The sequence below is a fragment of the Phascolarctos cinereus genome, unplaced genomic scaffold, assembly GCF_003287225.1.
Source record: "Phascolarctos cinereus isolate Bilbo 61053 unplaced genomic scaffold, phaCin_HiC Scaffold_4;HRSCAF=312, whole genome shotgun sequence".
Lineage (NCBI taxonomy): Eukaryota > Metazoa > Chordata > Mammalia > Diprotodontia > Phascolarctidae > Phascolarctos > Phascolarctos cinereus.
The window spans coordinates 220,648,170-220,668,218 of record NW_027555847.1 but is presented as its reverse complement, the minus strand read 5'-3'; the positions used below and the strand labels follow the sequence as shown (position 1 = coordinate 220,668,218).

The 20,049-nt window shown below is 38.4% G+C and overlaps 1 protein-coding gene across 1 annotated transcript in view; it reads right to left on the bottom strand.

The window, feature by feature from the left end:
• The window catches only part of EIF3B (eukaryotic translation initiation factor 3 subunit B), a 30,642-nt gene extending 15,613 nt beyond the window's left edge, over positions 1–15,029 (bottom strand). The window contains exons 1-10 of the mRNA XM_020975247.2: positions 14,335–15,029; positions 6,245–6,437; positions 5,268–5,387; positions 5,093–5,150; positions 4,775–4,903; positions 4,240–4,397; positions 2,351–2,482; positions 2,182–2,248; positions 1,798–1,844; positions 508–718 (exon numbers count right to left, since the gene is read on the bottom strand). Coding sequence (XP_020830906.1) covers positions 508–718; positions 1,798–1,844; positions 2,182–2,248; positions 2,351–2,482; positions 4,240–4,397; positions 4,775–4,903; positions 5,093–5,150; positions 5,268–5,387; positions 6,245–6,437; positions 14,335–14,896 — 1,677 coding nt within the window. The 5' untranslated portion in view covers positions 14,897–15,029. The remainder of the gene's footprint in view (positions 1–507; positions 719–1,797; positions 1,845–2,181; positions 2,249–2,350; positions 2,483–4,239; positions 4,398–4,774; positions 4,904–5,092; positions 5,151–5,267; positions 5,388–6,244; positions 6,438–14,334) is intronic.
• Between the last annotated feature and the right edge of the window lie 5,020 nt (positions 15,030–20,049).

Below are 20,049 nucleotides of genomic sequence, written 5' to 3'. Positions count from 1 at the left end.
TTTTTTAAAATGTTTCCCCTCCTACAATATAGTAATCTGACACGGCAGCTACAAATTTAGTATCAGATACTTTCATATCAACTGCAGTTGCTAACTCACAAAATTCAATGACACATAACCATAAAGAGCTATGTAAATGTGAGTTAGTGTTATATAGAGGGAGGGAACCTGAGGTAGCAGAAAAGTGGTTGGCTTTAGTCAGAAGACCTGGGGGTTCAAATCTCAGGTCGGGTACTCACCAGCTATCTGGCTTTCTCTGGACAAGTCACACTTAACCTCTCAAACTCAGTTTCCTTCTCTATTAAGCGGGGATAATATCTACCTCACAAAGTTCTTGTTGTGACAAAATTAGCTTGTAAATCTTAAACCACTATTTATGAGTTATCAAAAAAATAAAGAAAACTCATGTTATAATCTAGCAAAACAAAACTACTTTATCTGTAGTGAGTTGGGCTATTTAAACATGAAGTGAAAGATCTGAGTTACCAGGAAACTGTAGTTACTCACCTGGGTACCTTTTGGAGTTCTGTCTACTTTGACACACAAGTAATCTCCATTCTTTTGCCAATGTAGCTTGCAGTCAACAACATTAAACAGATTTCTAACTCTGATTTCTTGTCTGGTGGGGAGTTGCATCAAGGTCACCCTGGCAGGAATGTCCTTATCTTCTGGCACCCAAAACGCAATTATGTTACCACCAGGTGACCAAGAAAAGTCCCTGTGGGAAAAGATATTATCAAAATACTTATCATGATAATTAACAAATTATGATAAACTGATTATAATAATAACACTACAGCCATTTTAATCTGCTCTGATAATTCCAGGAAATGCTGAGCAATATAAGATGGTGGGTCATGCTATTAGTTTACATAAACATTATAAATACATAAGTCACAAGGTTAGAACATGCAGTATAAATAAAAATGGACAGGTCCAACTACAATCCGATGTTTTTTTCAAAGACTGACATCACTGGACCACAGATCTGGAAGGGACCTTAGAGGCCAATTAGTCTAATCCCATCATTGTACAGATGAGGAAACTGAGCAAAAAAAGCTAGATATGCAAATAAGCATATGTGCAAAGGAAGAACTGTGGATGGTACAAAACATTTTATCCACATTTTTTTGTCACAGTACAGGAAGTTATTACAAACAACAATTTATAAAGCAAATCATCTAACACATGCAAACATCTCAAAAATATTCCCAAGTGCAAGCTGACAAGAATATAGACTATAGCTGTACTAGGACTGCAAAATGGGAGTAGGATAACTCACACCTAAGACAACATGTACTGACGTATTCATAAACGATGTTATCAATAGGAAATGCATCTTAATTTGTTATGACGGGAGAGTGTTGGGTTTTACTTGGTTACGAATCATGCTGTGACTAACAGCAAGCATGGGGGAGATGAGGAACTGTGTTTTAGGGTTCAGTTTGTACCCACAAAAATGAGCTTCCATGAAACTGATGAAGCTGGAAACTATGACCTCTTCACAACCACATTCTGTCTGACCTCAGCACAAATAGCATTAATGATTCATGACTAACGCTTCCATAAAGTAAGGGGCAGGCTAGCCTAGTTCCTTCTGAACTAGAGTAGTTGCTGAAAAATAATTACTAGGCTTGGCATTAAGTTCCTTCCATTCTCAAAAATAAAATACATGGGAGATGTTAACTAATCCTAAGATCAAGGGGGAAAAATGGTCAGAACAAAAGGCACAGACATTACTTAAAGATAGAGCACAACCAAGAAACTAGGCTGTCCTTAAAGGAAGAAGTCACTTACTTTATTCCAGGGATTTTCAAACTCTTCTTATCCAAAAGACCCATAGACTACAAAGAAAAAGATACATCCAGATAAAAACCTGTCAGAATTACAGTTCTCACAAGAATGCAACTGGAGGGTAAGGAACAATACAAAATATAAATCTGGCTAACACTAAAAAACACCTAGTAAAGGCCTCAATTCGCTCTGCCCAAGGAAAGGTTAGAACGTAACACTAGTTTGCTGGATGACAGACATTAGAAAACGGTGGTCAGCCTTCATCGTCAGAGCCCAGAATCCAGGCGATTACTGAGCTGAAAAGGCAAAGGGAATGGAAGTAGATGCCATCAAGCAAAATTACTTACATTAAATACTCTTGTTTCCTAGATAACTACTGTCACTTACCGGAGTCTCATAGATGCTGAGAGTATCCATTGTCATTCGGGCAAAAAACTTGCCATCATGACTCCACCTAGGCAAAAAAAGAAAAAGAAATCAGACATGTTACTACTTGTCAGTTCCACAATTTTAGAGTCTAATAAAAGACCACCTTCAATGCTAATATTGAACCTACTTAAAAATGGGCCAATGAGCAGAGCTTTCACAGTGAAATCCTCGTTTCTTCTGTCCCGTGAGGATGTCCCATATGATTATAGCCTGAGGGTCATCCTGTGTATCCATCAGAGGGCTGAAGGTCACAAGATACCTAGAAGAGAGAAGGAAACACCACTACATTAAACTCCTCTGTATCTTTCTTCCTTTGATACGCATAACCGTACAGTAAGGCAGGTATCATCCACCCCCAAGTTAGAGAGAAAGGGACTGAGGGTGAAAGACTCAGTGGCATAATCATGTGGAGTACAACTGACAGAGTTACTCCTAGAGCCCCAAGAGCAGCTCAAAGGCTTCTATTTCAGCAGTTACTACTACTGGATTTCAAGAGCTCTAGGTGGCATTTTTGGTGCTAAGTGATACAGCTGTAAAACGGTTTTGCCTTTGAAGTCCAGATAGTATACATGTACGTATGTATGCATATATATAAATAAATAAATCCAAATAAAATAATGTGTGTGCCCTGGGAGCCAGGGAAAAAGAAACTCATACATTTCTATTAATGTGGAATTAACAAAACTAACAAGGTAAATACAATGATGGTCAGATCTGAACATTTATCAGCTGGGGAACCTTGGTGCCTAGAGGCCTGATTATCACATTATTGTTGTTTTCTATCTCCAGAATATCTGTTTTTATTTATACCATGAAAAAAAGAAAACTCTAAACCAGGCTGTTCCCTTATAACAGGATGGCAAAGTAAAGAGGAAAACATTGAGAAGAGTGACAGAAGTAGCCCAAAATATCCTGGGTAATGCCTTCAGTCGAATGCATCCCTCCCAGCAGGACTACCTAAGGCCTGACAAACTCAATTTGTGATTGACATCTTACCATGAAACTCCTATTTTGAGCTACTTTACATGGTTGGATAGGCCTCTTTGACACTAATTCGAATGCCCTTGATACGTACAAGCTGTGCCAATGCCCTAATCATCTCATCCTATACAAACAAACATTAAAACAATATTCCATACTGAAAAACAGGTAAACTGTATCAGTCAGTCACATTGCACAACAGAAAAGGTGGCATTTCAGCAGATGAAGAATACGGTTGTTCTTATTGTGGGAAGAGTAAGAGAAAAGGGATGAATAAAATACTTAGCTGTTTGTGATTTGTATAATGAAGGAGGAGACGTTAAATAAGCAAAGTGAGCTGTAAGACAGGTTGGGACTAGAGTTATCAATCTGGAAGTCATTTAGCATCCAGGTAATAAGTTGAAACCATGAAACAATGAACAATGTAAGATAATGAAATGGAAAACTGAGCCTAGGAGGATAAATACAGGGGATGGGAGAAAGAAGAACCACTGAAGGAAAAAGGATAAAAGAGTGAGAACATTAATATTAAAGAAGCTAAGGGAAGAAAAAGAAAGCAAAATGTCAAAAGCTAGCGAGAGGTTAAGACGAAAATTTACCAGCTGACCACAAGTCAAACTGTTTCTAAAGTGATTTTTAATACAATAGTGGGACTAGAAGCCTAAGAGTAAGGAGTTAAAGAATAAGGCAAAATAAACAAACAAACTGGAAACTGGGTCAAATACTCAAGAAAAATATAGATGTTCCTCCTAAAGATGCAGGACACTGAATGGACTACTTTTTTGACCATGACAGCCTGTACTGACAAGGACCAGAACTTGGCCTTACTAAATCTTTCTACTTTAAATTCAGTTTCCATTTGCTTTCACGTCCAAACCTTTTCACATAACTTTATCCTCCTTTGCTAGAATATCTCTCATACGTTTATAAAGAAATACTGAATGAAATAAGAGCTGATTTCTCATTTGATAAGAAATGAACATCACAAAACTCAAAGCACTAAAATGAATCTTTATCAGATCTCATAAAGCATACCTTTCACAAGGTGAGAAGTCAATAAGCTGCACCCCCTGGTGGCTGAATCGCTGAATTTGTTTGAATTTTTCTCCTCCCCATAAAGCAATTCCTCTTTGATGGAACGTAGCCAAGTAGGTGCCCTTTGGGGACCAGCGCACATAGGTTTCTGTCCACCTCTGTGGAAATCAGTACCAACATTAACAAACAAAAACTGAGAAAACAATCATATACAAGGGAGAATTACAGAACTGAAGACTACTGCTCAGGCTTACTGAATCAAGTACCTTAATTTTTATGACCCAATTTACTTTGGCAAAAGAAAACTATAATGGACAGTCACGCAGCTATAATCTCAGAGAAGGAAAGTGATATCCTTTCATATGATGACGCTTACTTAAAACAAAAAAGGTTTTGAGAAGCATACAAATATGTTAAAAGTAAGGTCTCTATCCAAAAGCCCAAATTTAGAGACAGATGACATAAGTCTCCTTTGAGGGGTCTTACAGGTTCCCCATACTATTGCTCCAGGAGCCCCAGAGCAGCTGACTCTCACCGCTCTTTCTTCGATGGAGACTGGATCCTTCACATCATTCCAGAATATGGATGTACGATCCCCGGATTCAAAGATGACACTGTACTGATCTCTGCACTCAGCCTCCTCCAGCCAATAGCGTAGATTTCCCTAGAATAATAAAATGGGATAAAATTATTACATGTCATCAAAAAATTATTTTCAAATTTAATCACAATAAATTATCAAAACAAAGGATCAGTGACATCTTTGTTTTCTCTGATGGTTCTGAAGGATTTCAAAAATAGCAGTTAGATATTTTTAACCCCTTGGACCTAAAGGTAAAGCAAAACACCATACCAAGTCTTTGAAGGGCTGCTTTTCTGGAATGTCCCATTCATCACTGATTGTCATATATCTGAAAGAGACCATGACCAATTACTAAACAATGTAATATGAGAGTTCACTGTTTAGATCACAGGGCTGTTATGAGCATGGTTGTATGAAGAAAGCCATAGCCAAAGTCTGTACTTACTTGTCAAAATCAGTAAAAAGGTTTACTCTGAATGTATGCTGCTTGTCAAGCTTGTAGCCATCAGCATTTTTAACAGCATCCAGGGCATGAGCAGGGGACACATACTCCAGGAAAATATAACTGTACAAATATAAGAAGTACAAAAGGAAAGTAGCTGACACAACTATAGTCTTTGGCATGTGCTGACATGTCATTAAACCTCTGGTCCTTGTATGTAACTGGATTCTTAGAGGGGATGATTTCAGACAGAATTCTGGGATGACACAAATTGATGCAGAGTGAATCAAAAAAATAATTTACGCAATGACTCAGGAACTCTGGTCAATGATATATTCACATTCTCTCTCTTGTCTATCTCTCTTATTCCTTTTAGACATGGCCAATACAGAAATTTGTTTTGCTTGACGACACATGTTTGCAAGTGAAATTTTGTTTTTCTTTTGTTTTCAATCTGGGGGGAGGAAGGAAGGGAGAAAAGGCAGACTTTTGCTGAGTAAAAAAAATTTAATTTTAAGAAAGATAGCAGAATTACTGGTATTCACCTCATATCTCAATAGCACTGTGAAATACATTCAAGTAACTACTGGGCTGTTACACTGTGCACAAACCTGTTTCTTGCTATTCTTTTTTTAAGTGGTTAGATTTTCTTGCTTATTAAAAAAAAGGTAAAATTGTGTTTTTAGCCTTCCTAAAATTCTTCCAGCTAGCATTTCTGTTAAAGCCTTTTCTCAGGATTTGTGGCTAAATGCCTGAATTGTAGAACTGTATTTGAATTGTGACGGCAGTCAGACAAAACAATAATTGGATTTCTAGACATGATTTCTGCAAGTTTACATGATCACAAGACCCACTTCTCTTTCGCTAGCTGCAAGCCTTGTGGCAGACTGATATAGGCGTAGGGGTGTGTCTTAAAACAATGACTATTACAACCTGTCAGGGACCCCTGTAAAGCATGACTGACTTTTTTCATTACTTACCCTTTAGTTTTTCCATCTTCTTCTGGGTAATAATCATTGGTTATTTTCCCAAACTTCGAAAAGATCTTGTGGATGACATTCTTTAGTTTCTCAAGACGATCAGGTCCTACCTGAGGAACGTTGTCCACCACTATCACGGAATCGATTCCATCAGCTTCCTGTGGCCTATCTTTGAGGACATCTCCCAGCAATTCTGTAAAAGTTAAAGATATACATTTACCAAAGATGAAAAAAATCCTCATACATGCACATGCACACACACACAAATTCTCTCAATGGAATACAATTCTCCAAACTTAAAAGTTAAAACAATGTATGAATTAGTCTGAACTATTTTTTTTAATTTTAAGTTCCAAATTCTCTTTTCCCCTCACCCTCACAGCTATTTAGAAGGCTAAAAAAAAACCCATACAAATATGTATAGTAATACAAAACAAATTCTTGAATTAGCCATGGAAGGGAAGAAGGGAAAAAGAGGAAAGAAAAGGAATAAACATATGCCCCAATCTGCTCTCCCAGTTCTTCACCCCTCTATCAGGAAGTAGGCAGCAGGTATCACCACAAGTCCTTTGGAATTACAGTTGGTCATTGTGTTGATCAGAGTTACTAACTAAGTCTTTTAGAATTCGTTGTCTAGTGATCCTTTGTGATCTTCTCTATCCAGTCTGTCATGAACTCTTCCTCTATCTATCCACAGAGGTAATTTCTTCCATGATCTCTAATTTGCTTATGTTACCCTTTATGTCTAAATCATGAACCCATGTGGCGCTTACCTTGGATACAGCTACAAGTTGGTCTATACATAGTTTCTACCAGATTGTTTTCTAGTTTTCCCAATGGTTTTTGTCAAATAGTGATGAACTTTTTGAACAAAAAGATTCCTAATTACTAACAAAGATGGTACATTATTTTCACGACTTTAAAACGTGCAAATCACGGAATTATGATTGCCTTAAATCTGATCTCCCATTTACTTTCTCAGGACAGGAAATAGTCATAACATTGAATTAACTCATCAAAAATGATGGGAAAATGATAGGAAATGTGATTTAAGAAAGAAAATGCAAACAGAAAAGTAATACAAATATGGAACAAGGACCTGAGGAAAAAACTAACATTTTGAATTTCTATAGACCAACTTAATTTCAAAATTTCTCTTGCTACGTGTAGGAAAAAATAAATTATAATGTTGCAATGAAACCATTAGCAAAAGTTTACGAATGTTTGAGATGTCAGATGCTATAGTGCACAGCCTTTGCTTATAAGGCTTACACAGCTAGAAATCACATTCTCACTCGGTACATAGCAAAGAAATACATTATTTTAACTTATTCTTTAGTTAATCATGAATTATTTGTTTTTAACTTAATAGTAGAACAGAAAACGTGACAGAAATATCACCACACTCCTTGTTATCGAATCTTTTGTCTTTTGGTTCAGTCTTTCATCAGGCAGAGAGGAGGAAAACAGAGGGCCCTGGCATAATGGAGATGGGGGATGGTAAGGTCCATGCTACTTCAACACAGCTCTTCCGTCCCTTACCTATATGGCAAACAGTACACAAACACTTTTTTATATAAAATAGATGCATGAGGGATGGGGATCAGAGGAAGCATTTTTTTCCCTGAATTATTCAAGGCAGAGAGTTCTTTGTAACAAGATCAACAAAGAACTATTATTGTACACAGTACATACAGTCACATAGAGAAACACGCATATAACTTTGTTATACAGAATTCTTGCTGTGTAATGGAATTTTTTTATACTATATAATCTCACTACTTCTTGACACCTTGACTAGGACACCTGTTTCTTGCTGTTAATTTAGGATAAGACTCTCCTCAGCCTGGAAATAGGTTAATCTCATAACATTATTTCTGTAAAGTTAAATCAGTTTGATTTGAGCCAATTTCCACTTAATGCCAATGTACAGCATTAAGTCCAGTGTTGGGGAAATCTTATTTTTAATCAAGGACACTGACTTACAGAAAGTTTGTCTAAGGCTACACACAAAAAGAACTTAAATTTATTTTCTAGAAATACAAAACGTTCAACTCACTTTAAAAGTACAGGAGATACTAAAATTCATTCAAAAAGTATAATAAGTTAAAGATTTCAGCTTCAAATCATAGCTAATCTAGAGGGGAAAGCCTCATTTCTTGGAGAAGGCAGCATATGAGAAGGAAAAGGAAAAGAAGAAGAGAAGGAAGACAGAAAAAAGAGCAAGAGAAGAGACAAACTAGAACCAAAGTGGAATCAGCTGGGGGGATGGTTAAACAAAGTGTGTTGTGTAAAAAGTAAAGGAATATTACACTCCTATAAGGCATGAAGAAGATGATAAATTCAGACAAACGCAGGAAAATCTGTATGAACCCATGTAGAGCTAAGAAACAAAAGCTGGAACAATAAAAACAACAATAACATAAATGAAAGCAACAGAAAGACATCAAAATTCAAAATAAATGTGGCTGAATATTCTTGGTTTTAGGAAAACTCTTTTGGCAGAGTAGTGATAAATGTTACAAAATTCTGCACATGCTCAGACTGGTTGCTGCGTTGGCTGGTGTTACTTAAACATTTTTCTTTCTAAGAGGGAGGGTTCTATTAGGAAGTAGGTTACTGGAAAATGACTCCAGTATAAAAAAGCAAAGAAAAAACAAACAAAAAGCATTGATAAAACTTTTTTAAAAAGGAGAGATGCAAAAGTAAAAAGAGGCAAGTGTTAGTTTAGCTGATTCTTGGAGAGAAGGCTTCAGTGTAATCGCCTATTAGTCAACGAGCTTTAAAATAGTTAACCTCCTTTCGTAGCTCTGAAAACCACTCCAGGCCTTAAACCTCCTGAAAAACTCAAAAAGCATTATCACCAGAGTTGTGGCAGTAAAAAAGAGGATAGTCAGGCAACACTGATTTTTAATCCTATTACTAGCTTTGTGATGTTGGGGAAGTCAATGAATCTCTAAGTCTCAGTTTACTCAGTTAGCAAATGGGTATATCTGTTGCACTTACCTCACAGCATTATAAAGATCAAGCGAGAGTTACGTGAAATGTTTAGTAAATCTCATTATGCTACAATAACTGAAGAAATGGAAATGGAATATGGTTGCCTCATGTAATGGGTTGGCAACACTCTCAATAAACCATCTAGTCCACCTTGCTATTTCCATATTGAAATTAACTATACTATCCTATAATAGCTCTTTTTTTCCTTAAAAATCTTTCATAAAATTCTACTTCTAATGGATTAACAGAATGAATTGTTCCAGGGTACAGAAACTAATGCTGTAGTGATACTACTAAAATGTCAGCTCCTAAGCATAAGTCAAGAATCCCATTAGCTATGCTCTGGTACTACAAGAGATCTTCTGAAACAAGAGGGGCTTGCCAAACAGTGACATCATTGGTCACAGTCCAGCAATAGCTTTTATTTAGGAGCTCAGCTTAACAAATTAGTAAACCTATCAAAACTGAGATTATACAGTACTTTAAAACAATATTACAAGAATAATGGCTTGTCACAAACACACTTATCTATACTAAATCTAATTATAATTCTAATTTTTCTTTATAACCTTGAATATTTGAATACACAAAATATCAGAGGTCAGAAAAAAACTGGCTGATATAATTTCCCTTGCTGCAAGTACATTCCTAAAGTTTGGATAGGATGAAAAATATAATGGCATATTACAAAGGAAAAACATCAGTTAAGAACAGAATGCAATTTTCTTTATTCCTAACTAAAGGGTATCCAAATACTTCCAAGATAGATAATAAAAATTTACTCTTTTAAAAATGATTTCCAAGACTATTATTCTAAATGTAAAACTTAATAGGAGGTTAAAACCAAGGTAACAGAAGACTAGAGAAGTGGAAGAAGATAAAGATACAACACACCAAACTCTCAGTTTTAAAGAAATACTTGGTATATTTACCATGTAAAATTCAATCAAACCTTTGTACTTATTTTGAAAACTCACATACTATACAATTAAACTGCCTGTTAAGCCTGTTCAGCTTTTATAAGGTTTGCATCTTATGCAAGTCAGTTTTTATACAAACTGATGCAATTCCTCCCACAATCATAAAGACCTATGTCTCATTATAAGCACCTACCATTTTTACAAGCAGTTCATAGAAAAAAAAAATTAGCAGCTATATGAGGAGACTAAAGTGGAACATAGTGGATAGCTTGCCTCAAAACAAGGAAGATTTGAATTCAACTCCTTCCTCCGACATACACACTTAGCAATATGACTCTGGGAAAGTCTTTAACTTCTTAGTGATCTAGGCAACTCTAGCAAAGGCATTCTTCACCTGTGTAATGTGCGGTTTTGCTTTTTTTGTTTGTTTTAATTTTTGGTGAGGCAATCAGGGATAAGTGACCAGCCTAGGGTCACACAGTTATTAAGTGTCAAGTGTCTGAGGCCACATTTGAACTCGGGTCCTCCTGACTCTACAGTCAGTGCTCTATCCATTGAGCCACCTAGCTGCCCCAGGCTTGTTTGTTTTTTTAAATGAGTTTTTAAAAAAATTGATAACTGCATTTCAAATTGGTTTCTTTGTAATCCTAAATATTTTATTTTATGAATTTAAAAACATTATTCTGAGAGGGCTCCAAACACTTCACCAGACAACCACAGGAGTCCATGACCCAAAAAGGTTAAGAATCCCTGTACTAAGACTGTTAAGTCTCTAGTTATATAAAAGGTGCTAACCTGTACTGGTAGAGAATTTTCTGATCTTGGAGTTTCCTATATTAATGAAATCACAGATCAAGTCCCTACAAATGTTCTTCATTATCACAAGCACAAATACCTGGTTACCTGTCCTCCAATATGGCTAAGAAAAAGGGAAGGATAAATTCTTAAACTAATGAGTTATAAAGAAAGACAAGACTTAATGAGTTAAGAGGAAAACATTTAGACTTAAAAGCTTGACCACTATTTGCTTAACTAAGCACTAGATTCAATGGAAAAACTAAATGGAAAGGATGATTGCAGATAAAGACATAATTGAGAAATGCACTTAATCTATCAAGAAATTAATCAAGTCTTAGGTTGCCACTATTAAACGATGTGTTATGATTTTTAAGAGGGGCCAATGAAAAGTTCAAATGAAAAGCTACACAAAATTCTAAAAATTTGCTTAGTATAAGATGTGTAGAAGAGAAACGCCCATAATCAGGTCAGAACTGGCAGCTTCTCTGATAAGAATAACTAGGTAGCGTTTATAACACATTTTATGACTGTGTAAAATGTTTACATGAAACATTCACACTAGCCACTTAAATCACTTGACCAGGGAGAAGTTATTACAAGAAAAAAACCTACAAAGAAAAGGAGATTTGGTGCCAGGAGACCTGTGTTCAAAGGATTCTGCTGTGTGTGCACGTACACGTACACACACACACCCCTACACCCCCCCCTTTTGCTGTATAACAAGGTTGGACAAGATGTTCCACTAAGCTAAGTGTGCCAGGCCTGGAATCAGGAAAACCTTATCTCAACTCTAAACTCGTTACACTTACTAGCAAGTCACTTAACCTGTTTGCCTCAGTTTCCTAAACACTGAATGGGGATAAAGAAGCTTCAATCTCCCTAGGCTGTTGTAAGAACAAATGAGATTGACATATATAAAGTACTTTTCAAACTTAAAGAGCTATTATATCTAAAGTGTAGTCCTAACATCCTAAGTCTCTTAAAGCTCAAGGATATCTTAAATCCAAGTTTCTCAATTCAACAACTATTTTGCTGTGTTAGCTATGAATTCTTTGTCAAACTGCGTCTATACCTTAAATCAATTCATGAGTGTAAAAATGTATTAAAAATGTATTATGAAGAATTCTCTTGATATTTCAATTGCAGCACCAATAATATGGAATTGAAATCTTTTTAGTTTTAATTCAATGAACAGTTAAGCATAAATCCACTATTCTTTTTAATTTACAAGACATCAACAATTTTGTACATTCTGTTTTCTTTTATTATGTATTTCTGCAAAAAAAGTTTATGATTATTATTTTTAATTTTAGTCAGATAGTGTGAAAAAAGAGCGATAGATTTAAGGAACAGGATATAGGAGTCTGAATTCCATTTCTGCTACTAATTAGGTGACTGAGGAAGCCATTTAACCTTTTTGCATATCACTTTCCTCAGCTATAAAATAAAGGTGTCAGATTATAAAGAAAAACAACTTTGAAAAGCTTTACAACTCTGACAAATAGCAATTCCAGAGGGCCAAAGATGAAGCAATGTGTGGGATTTAAAATGCAGATACAGCCATCTTTTGGACATGGCCAACGTGGGAATTTATTTTGCTTGACTATGCATATTTGTTATGAGGTTCTGTTTTTTCTTTTTAACCTGGGGAGAGGGGAAAAGAAAATAAAACTTTGTTAACTGGAAAAAGTAAAAAAAAATTTAAACCCGTCCAATCAGGAAAAAATGAGGAGGCTTAATTTGGTAATCTCCCTTCATAGAATAACTGCTGGAAGGGACCTCAGAAATATTGAAATTGAAGCCCATGGAGGCAAAGATGCCTTCTATCAGACGGATATTATTTTACTGGCAGATGTGGGATTTGAACCCACTGCACAGAACCATAGATCAAGAGCTGAAGGGCCTTCAGGAGCCATCTGGTGCAACCTCCTCATTTGATAGATAAGGAAACTAAGGCTCTGAAAGGGGCAATCGTTTACTCAAGGTTAAAAAATAAACAAACCAATCAATCATAGGTGGAATCTAAACCCAAATCCTGCATCCTTACTTTCATACTCTTCCCTTCTAATTCTAAGTACAATAATCTGTTGTCTGCTGCAGTTTCCTCACATGCAAAAGGGGAATATTTGTACCTATATTTTTGTAACTCTCAAATTTATATTAAGGAAAGCACAAAGTCCTATATGAATACAAATTGTTATTATATTACACATCATTCATGGAGTTTAAAAATGGAGAAGCAGATTACCTAGGCAGATGTTGACAGCTTGCTGCCACTTTACAACTCTACCCCCCTACCAGTTCTAGGAATATCTGAGATTAGTGGGTTTTCTGTGTGTCAATTAAAATTGTAACTAAGGGGAAGGGGAAACTAAGAACAAGTCACGAAATTGGACCTGTTCTGAGGTTCCCTGGAAGAGAAGCAAATGCTGTAAAACCCAGAGACTAACAATGCAGTACAGCAAATATACTCAATTATCTGAGAGGCAACCTTGTAGTCAGAGTCCTGTGAGTAAAACACACAATGTAATTAATCTTTTTTTGTAAAAAGGAAATAAATTTCTGGAACACCGATCTTCGAACATTTTTGACTCAAACCTATGTAGTTCAGTAGCATTTTTAAGGATCTCTCTTCCTTTTCTCAAAAAAAAAAGAGAAAGGAATTACTCCCATTTCCATAGAACTTAAAGAATTGGAAAAAGTATTGCATGTGCATTATTTTATTTGATACCACTGTGCAGTGATGAAACTTTTTTTGCCTTACAAATGAGGAAACTGAGTCTCAGACAAGGAATGTAACTTGCTCAGGTGGTCCTTACTTTTCTCCCCACCCCATCCCCCAACTTTTCCCATCCACTCATTATACATATATATACAATTTCTCCACCAATAGAAATCTGAATAAACGAATAAGTAGAGAAAAAGAAATGGAGTGAGACTTGAAGTCAGGTTCCAAACCTGGCTCTAGATCACTGAGATACTTAACTTATACCTGTGAAACTTGTATTACAAAAAAAAAAAAGAAATTGACCACTATAGTTCAGTATGATCAATTTCCTTTGTCACTTTATGAAACATTACATGTCAGTTTCATCAGACTGTCAAAGCAGCACAAGGCACTTTGTAACACTTGAACCTTTGGTCTGTCACTTACATGCCTCAGTTATTCATTTGGTGATAAATTCTTCCGACAGACTAAGTTGCAGTCAGAGAAAATAAACGGGGACTACTGTTATTATGTGACCAGTCCAGACTCTGGGGTAGGGGAGCGGGAGACTGCTTCTCATTCCTAAATGGGGGGCCAGACCCTCCGTCCCCGGGGGCCCCTGCCCTCCCCCCCGCAGCCCTCTCCCCCCCGGCCCCGGCCCTCACCGTCCTCGCTGATGTCGTCCACGAAACCCTCGGGGTCGCTGAAGGAGATCTCGTCCTCCTCGTTGCCATTCTCCAGGCGCCTGGGCTCGGCCTCGGCCTCCTTGCCCCGGTCTTCCTTCTCGCCCCCGGCCTCCTCCTTCTCTTTCTCCTCCTCCTCCTCTTTCCCTCCTCTGTCCTCCGCCTTTTCCTTCTCCTCCCGTTTCTCCTCCTTAGCCGCCGGAGACTCCGCCTTGGGCTCGGGAACCTTCTCGAGAGGCTGCGGCTCCCCCGGAGGTGGGGACGACGGCGGCGGCGACCCGGCCGCGGCCGGCTCGCCGGTGGCCTTCTCTACTGCTAGAGACTTCGCGATGGCCTCGGACTCCGGTCCAGGCTTGGCCGCCTTCACCGCGGCGGCGTTCTTTTCCCCCTTCTCCTCGGGCACGAGCACGGAGGCGGCCGCCGCCGCCGCCTCCTGGGCCCCGGGCCCCGCAGGCCGCTCCGGTTCCTCCTCAGCGGCCTGCTGCTCCGGCTCAGCCCGCTGCTCGGCCGCTTCGGGCACCGCCACGTTCTCCGCGTCCTGCATGGGCCTTGGCGCCACCGCTCAGCTCTCGCTGCTCCCCTGGTCTCGCCGCCACCAAACTTCCGACTCTACCAGCTGCCACCGTTGGGCCCGCCGGCTCGTACTCCCAGGCCATGTGCGCCCAACCTGGGGGAAGGATCGTACCAACGGGCCTACGGCGAGGGGGAAGATTCCCCGCCCTCATGTGCCACGGCGTGCCTGTAAGAGCTCAGAACCATAGAGACCTGTTTGGGAATGTCTCTAATACACTTCATTACTGGCACAACAAGCGGGATTTCGTCTTTGATGCCGCTTAATTCTTTAGGTCAAATACTCTCCAACTTTAGGTCCCCCATTTTTGGGAAACAACTTGGTTCGGTCCAACATGGCAGTCACTCTCGCAGTGTCCCATTAAGCACTACGTTAACAGCCTGAACCATTTGGGAGCCTCAAAAGGGGAGATAGAAGTTCCTTTGTTGAAAGAACCAAAAGAAAAGGAAATGTCACCCATTAACAAATTCCGGAGAAAATATAAGGTTCAGTAAGATTCTTAGGTAGTGTTCTACTAACGTCTAAACAGAGAATTTACCAGGTTATAATCATAACACCCCCTCCGCACACGACACTTTAGACTTGTCTACTGACTAGGCAAAGAAACGGACAATTCCAAAGTGGAAAAGAAATTCTGGGCCGGACGGTGACGCTCCACATCTCAATGAGGAAAATTCCGCTAAATTCATTGAAATAGTTATGTCGGGGGTGGCGTTCCCTTACTTCTAACGCTCCCTGCGGCTGCCCTTATCCCTCTCTTTGCACCCACAATCGATGGATTCTCCGGAACGGAATGGCCCACTGGAGACCTCCTCCCGAGGAGCCAGCCGGCCTACCTAGGGCGCCCGTGCTGGGGCGGGACCCTGGGAATTGGCGTGGGGGGCGTGGGTCTGGCAGGGGGAAATGTGGCAGCTCTTTCTACGGGTCTGCGGGGCGCGGGAGGTTAGCCTAGGAGGGAGGGCCCCGCCTCGGGGTGCAGGGCCTTGGGCAAGTCATTTAATCTCCCAGTGTCTCTCATCTATTATTGATCAGCGCTGGAAGGGGGCGTTTCCTCTCCTGGAGTTTCCCATTGCCACTGAAATCTCTGGTCAGACACCGAGGTCCGGGCACCTTGGACGAAGTGTCGTGGTAGAAGAATATGAGCTCCTTGAGGGCGGGATCTGCCCCAGCACTCAGCCCAAAGTCTGGCACACGGTGGTGGTGGTGAAGAGTAGTGGTAGTACACATCTATAACCTGTTCGAGTTGCTTGCCTTTTCGATGAGGGTGGGTGGGGGAGGAGGAGGGGAGAAAATTTGTAACCCAAAGTTTTAAAAACACACAGAAAACCCACTAATCTCAGATATTCCTAGAACTGGTAGGGGGGTAGAGTTGTAAAGTGGCAGCAAGCTGTCAACATCTGCCTAGGTAATCTGCTTCTCCATTTTTAAACTCCATGAATGATGTGTAATATAATAACAATTTGTATTCATATAGGACTTTGTGCTTTCCTTAATATAAATTTGAGAGTTACAAAAATATAGGTACAAATATTCCCCTTTTGCATGTGAGGAAACTGCAGCAGACAACAGATTATTGTACTTAGAATTAGAAGGGAAGAGTATGAAAGTAAGGATGCAGGATTTGGGTTTAGATTCCACCTATGATTGATTGGTTTGTTTATTTTTTAACCTTGAGTAAACGATTGCCCCTTTCAGAGCCTTAGTTTCCTTATCTATCAAATGAGGAGGTTGCACCAGATGGCTCCTGAAGGCCCTTCAGCTCTTGATCTATGGTTCTGTGCAGTGGGTTCAAATCCCACATCTGCCAGTAAAATAATATCCGTCTGATAGAAGGCATCTTTGCCTCCATGGGCTTCAATTTCAATATTTCTGAGGTCCCTTCCAGCAGTTATTCTATGAAGGGAGATTACCAAATTAAGCCTCCTCATTTTTTCCTGATTGGACAGGTTTAAATTTTTTTTTCCAGTTAACAAAGTTTTATTTTATTTTCCCCTCTCCCCAGGTTAAAAAAAAGAAAAAAGAAAAATCAGAACTTCATAACAAATTGTTTATAAAATAAAATATTATTATAAAATAACTTTAAAAAAAGAAATTAAAAAATCATGAAAAAAAGAGTAGTGGTAGCAGCAGCAACAGTAGTATTTAACATTTATATAGCTTACTTTGTGCGGGGTTATTATCTCATTTGATCCTAATGATGATGATAATAATAGCCGGAGTTTACATAGCCCCTACTGTGTGTCAGGCACTGTGCTAAGTTCTTTCCAATTGTTACCTCATTTGATCCTCAGTGATAATAGCTAGCATTTATATAGCACCTAATATTTGCCAGACACTGTGCTGAGTGTCATTACTGTGCTTTACATTATTATCACACTTGATCCTCATAATAATAATGATTTATGTCATGTCAGGTGGGGCAGCTAGGTGGCGCAGTGGAGAGAGCACTGGCTTTGGAATCGGGAAGACTCATCTTCCTGAGGTCAAATCTGGCTGTGAGACCCCGGGGAATCATTTAACCCTGTTTGCCGGAGCTGGAAAAAGAAATGGCAAGCCACTCCAATTTTTTTTGTTGTTATTATAAATTTATTTATTTTTAGTTTTCAACACTCACTTCCATAAGATTTTTGAGTTCCAAATTTTCTCCCTTTCTCTCTCCCCCACCCCAAGACGGGGTACAAATTGATATAGGCTCAACAAATATATTCATATTAAACCTATTTTCACATTAATCTTATTGTAAAGAAGAATTAGAACCAATAGGAGAAACCGGGAGAAAGAAGAAACAAACAAAAAAAAAGAGCAAATAGTATGCTTTGATCTGCTTTCAGATTCCACAGTTCTTTTTCTGGATGTGGACAGCATTTTCCTTCATGAGTTTTTTGGAGTTGTTTTAGATCCTTGCATTGCTAAGAAGAGATAAGTCTATCAAAGTTAGTCATCGAATAATGTGGCTGTTACTTTGTGTAGTGTTCTGGTTTTGCTCACTTCACTCAGCATCCACTCCAGTATTTTTGCCAAGAAAATCTGAAATGTAGTCATGAAGACTTGGACACGATTGAACAACTGTTTTGTTTGATCTTCACAATAAAAAATTATTATTATTATTATTGTTTTAGGCAGTTGGGGTTAAGTGACTTGCCCAAGGTCACACAGCTAGTAAGTGTCAAGTGTTTGGTCTGAGGTCACGTTTGAACTCAGGTCCCCCTGACTTCAGGGCTGGTGCTCTATACACTGCGCCACCTAGCTGCCCCTTTAATAATTTTTTTTTACATAGCTGACATTTTGTATAGTATCTACTATGTGTCAGATAGTGTTAACTAAGCACTTTGCAGTTATCTCATTTGATCCTAACAACTCTGGGAGGTAGGCGCTATTATTATCCCCATTTTACAGATGAGGAAACTGAGGCATACAGGTTAAGGCCAACCCAATAAACATTGCTATCTACTATGTATCAAGCACCTACTATGTGCACAGGCATTGTACAAGTACTGGGGATATGATTAATAAAAAGAAAGACAATCCCTGCCTTTAAGGATTTTGTGATGTAAAGGGAGAGACAGCACACAAAAGGAGTGGCTTCCCTCAGCTGAGGCATCTTTTTCTGTGGAGTGGAATGAGCTGAGTCCAGTTTCTGTCTTTTATAAAGGAAGGCTTTGCTTCTTGAACACATTTTATGTAAACCAGTAGAGAAATACTGTTTTAGAGCAGTATCAGTATGCTATTATTACAACAAAACTATACCCTTTAAGTGATTTTTATTAATATTATATGTACTTTTTTTGGATTGTTTTTTTAGGCAGTTGGGGTTAAGTGACTTGCCCAGGGTAACACAGGTAGTAAGTGTTAAGTTTTTGGTCTGAGGCTGGATTTGAACTCAGGTCCTCCTGACTTCAGGGCTGATGCTCTATCGACTGGGCCACCTAGCTGCCCCATATATGTAGTTTTTAAAAGAGCTCCAGGATATGCATGTTCTTCCTTGTAGAAGACAGATATAATTGAAGATGACTCTCTCAAGATATCTTTAACATATTTTAAAATCATTTCTGTAAAGACTTCAAAAAATATATACTTGGGTTACATAAAATCTATTTTTCATTTACCATTTCAATAAAAGGCATTAAAGCTGTAAAAATATCAAAACCTTCATGAACTGATTATGATCAGATTAAAAAGTGCTGGTTTCAACAATATGTAACTTTTCTAAGTTTTTTTACATGCATTTTGATGGGAGTACTCTGTTATTTCATAACTGTTAGTTATGAACATTTCTAACTATAAGTGTAGAAAATATCAAGCAGCATACTTTAAAAAAATAGTTTATACCAGTGAAAGTGACAACTGAAATTTTTTTGTAGAAAAAGATTTTTCTTTTTGTAATTATTTGACTAATCTGTATTTTTCAGCCCAAAATATGGTTTTCTTTCAGAACAAATGCTTAGTATGGCTTTATATATGTTTACTGTGTTTTCCAAACAGTCCAAAAAATCTTGGTCTGGAATATTATCACAAGTGAGAAGCTACCCTGTTAGATTTATACGTATTGTGGTAACCATGCTTTAAGGAAAGGAACCCTAAAAAACATGCTTTATCTCTGTTTCTAAAACAGTAAAAATTTTAATCAGGAAGAATAAAATAAAGGAAGGCTTTCAGGGGAGTTTGTACTCTGCCTCCAGTCCTCTAATTAGAGGGAGAAGAGGCTGGGAGAGGTGATGTTAATCAATTAAGGCCTGAGTTAAAAAGCATGGTGGTAAGTTTAGGAGTGATGTATCCTAACAGAGGCATCTTGTTCCTTGGATTTGAAACCAAGCCTAATGCAAAGTGGAAAGATTTGTGACAAAGTCAGGTGACTTGCCCCAGGTCACCTGCTAATAAGTATCTGAGGCTGAAATTGAAGTCAAGTCTAAGTAGTGCAGAACCCCAAACTATGTGATGAGCCACCTGTCTGCCTCCTCAATTGATTTTTTTTTATGTCATGGATCCCTTTAACAGACTGGTAAAGTCTATGGACTCCTCAGAATGATTTTTAAAATAATTGAAGGAAATGCCAAATTTCAGTTAGAGGTTATTGAAAATAAAGATGTACTTTTTTTTCTCATCCAAGTTCACAAACCCCCTGAAAG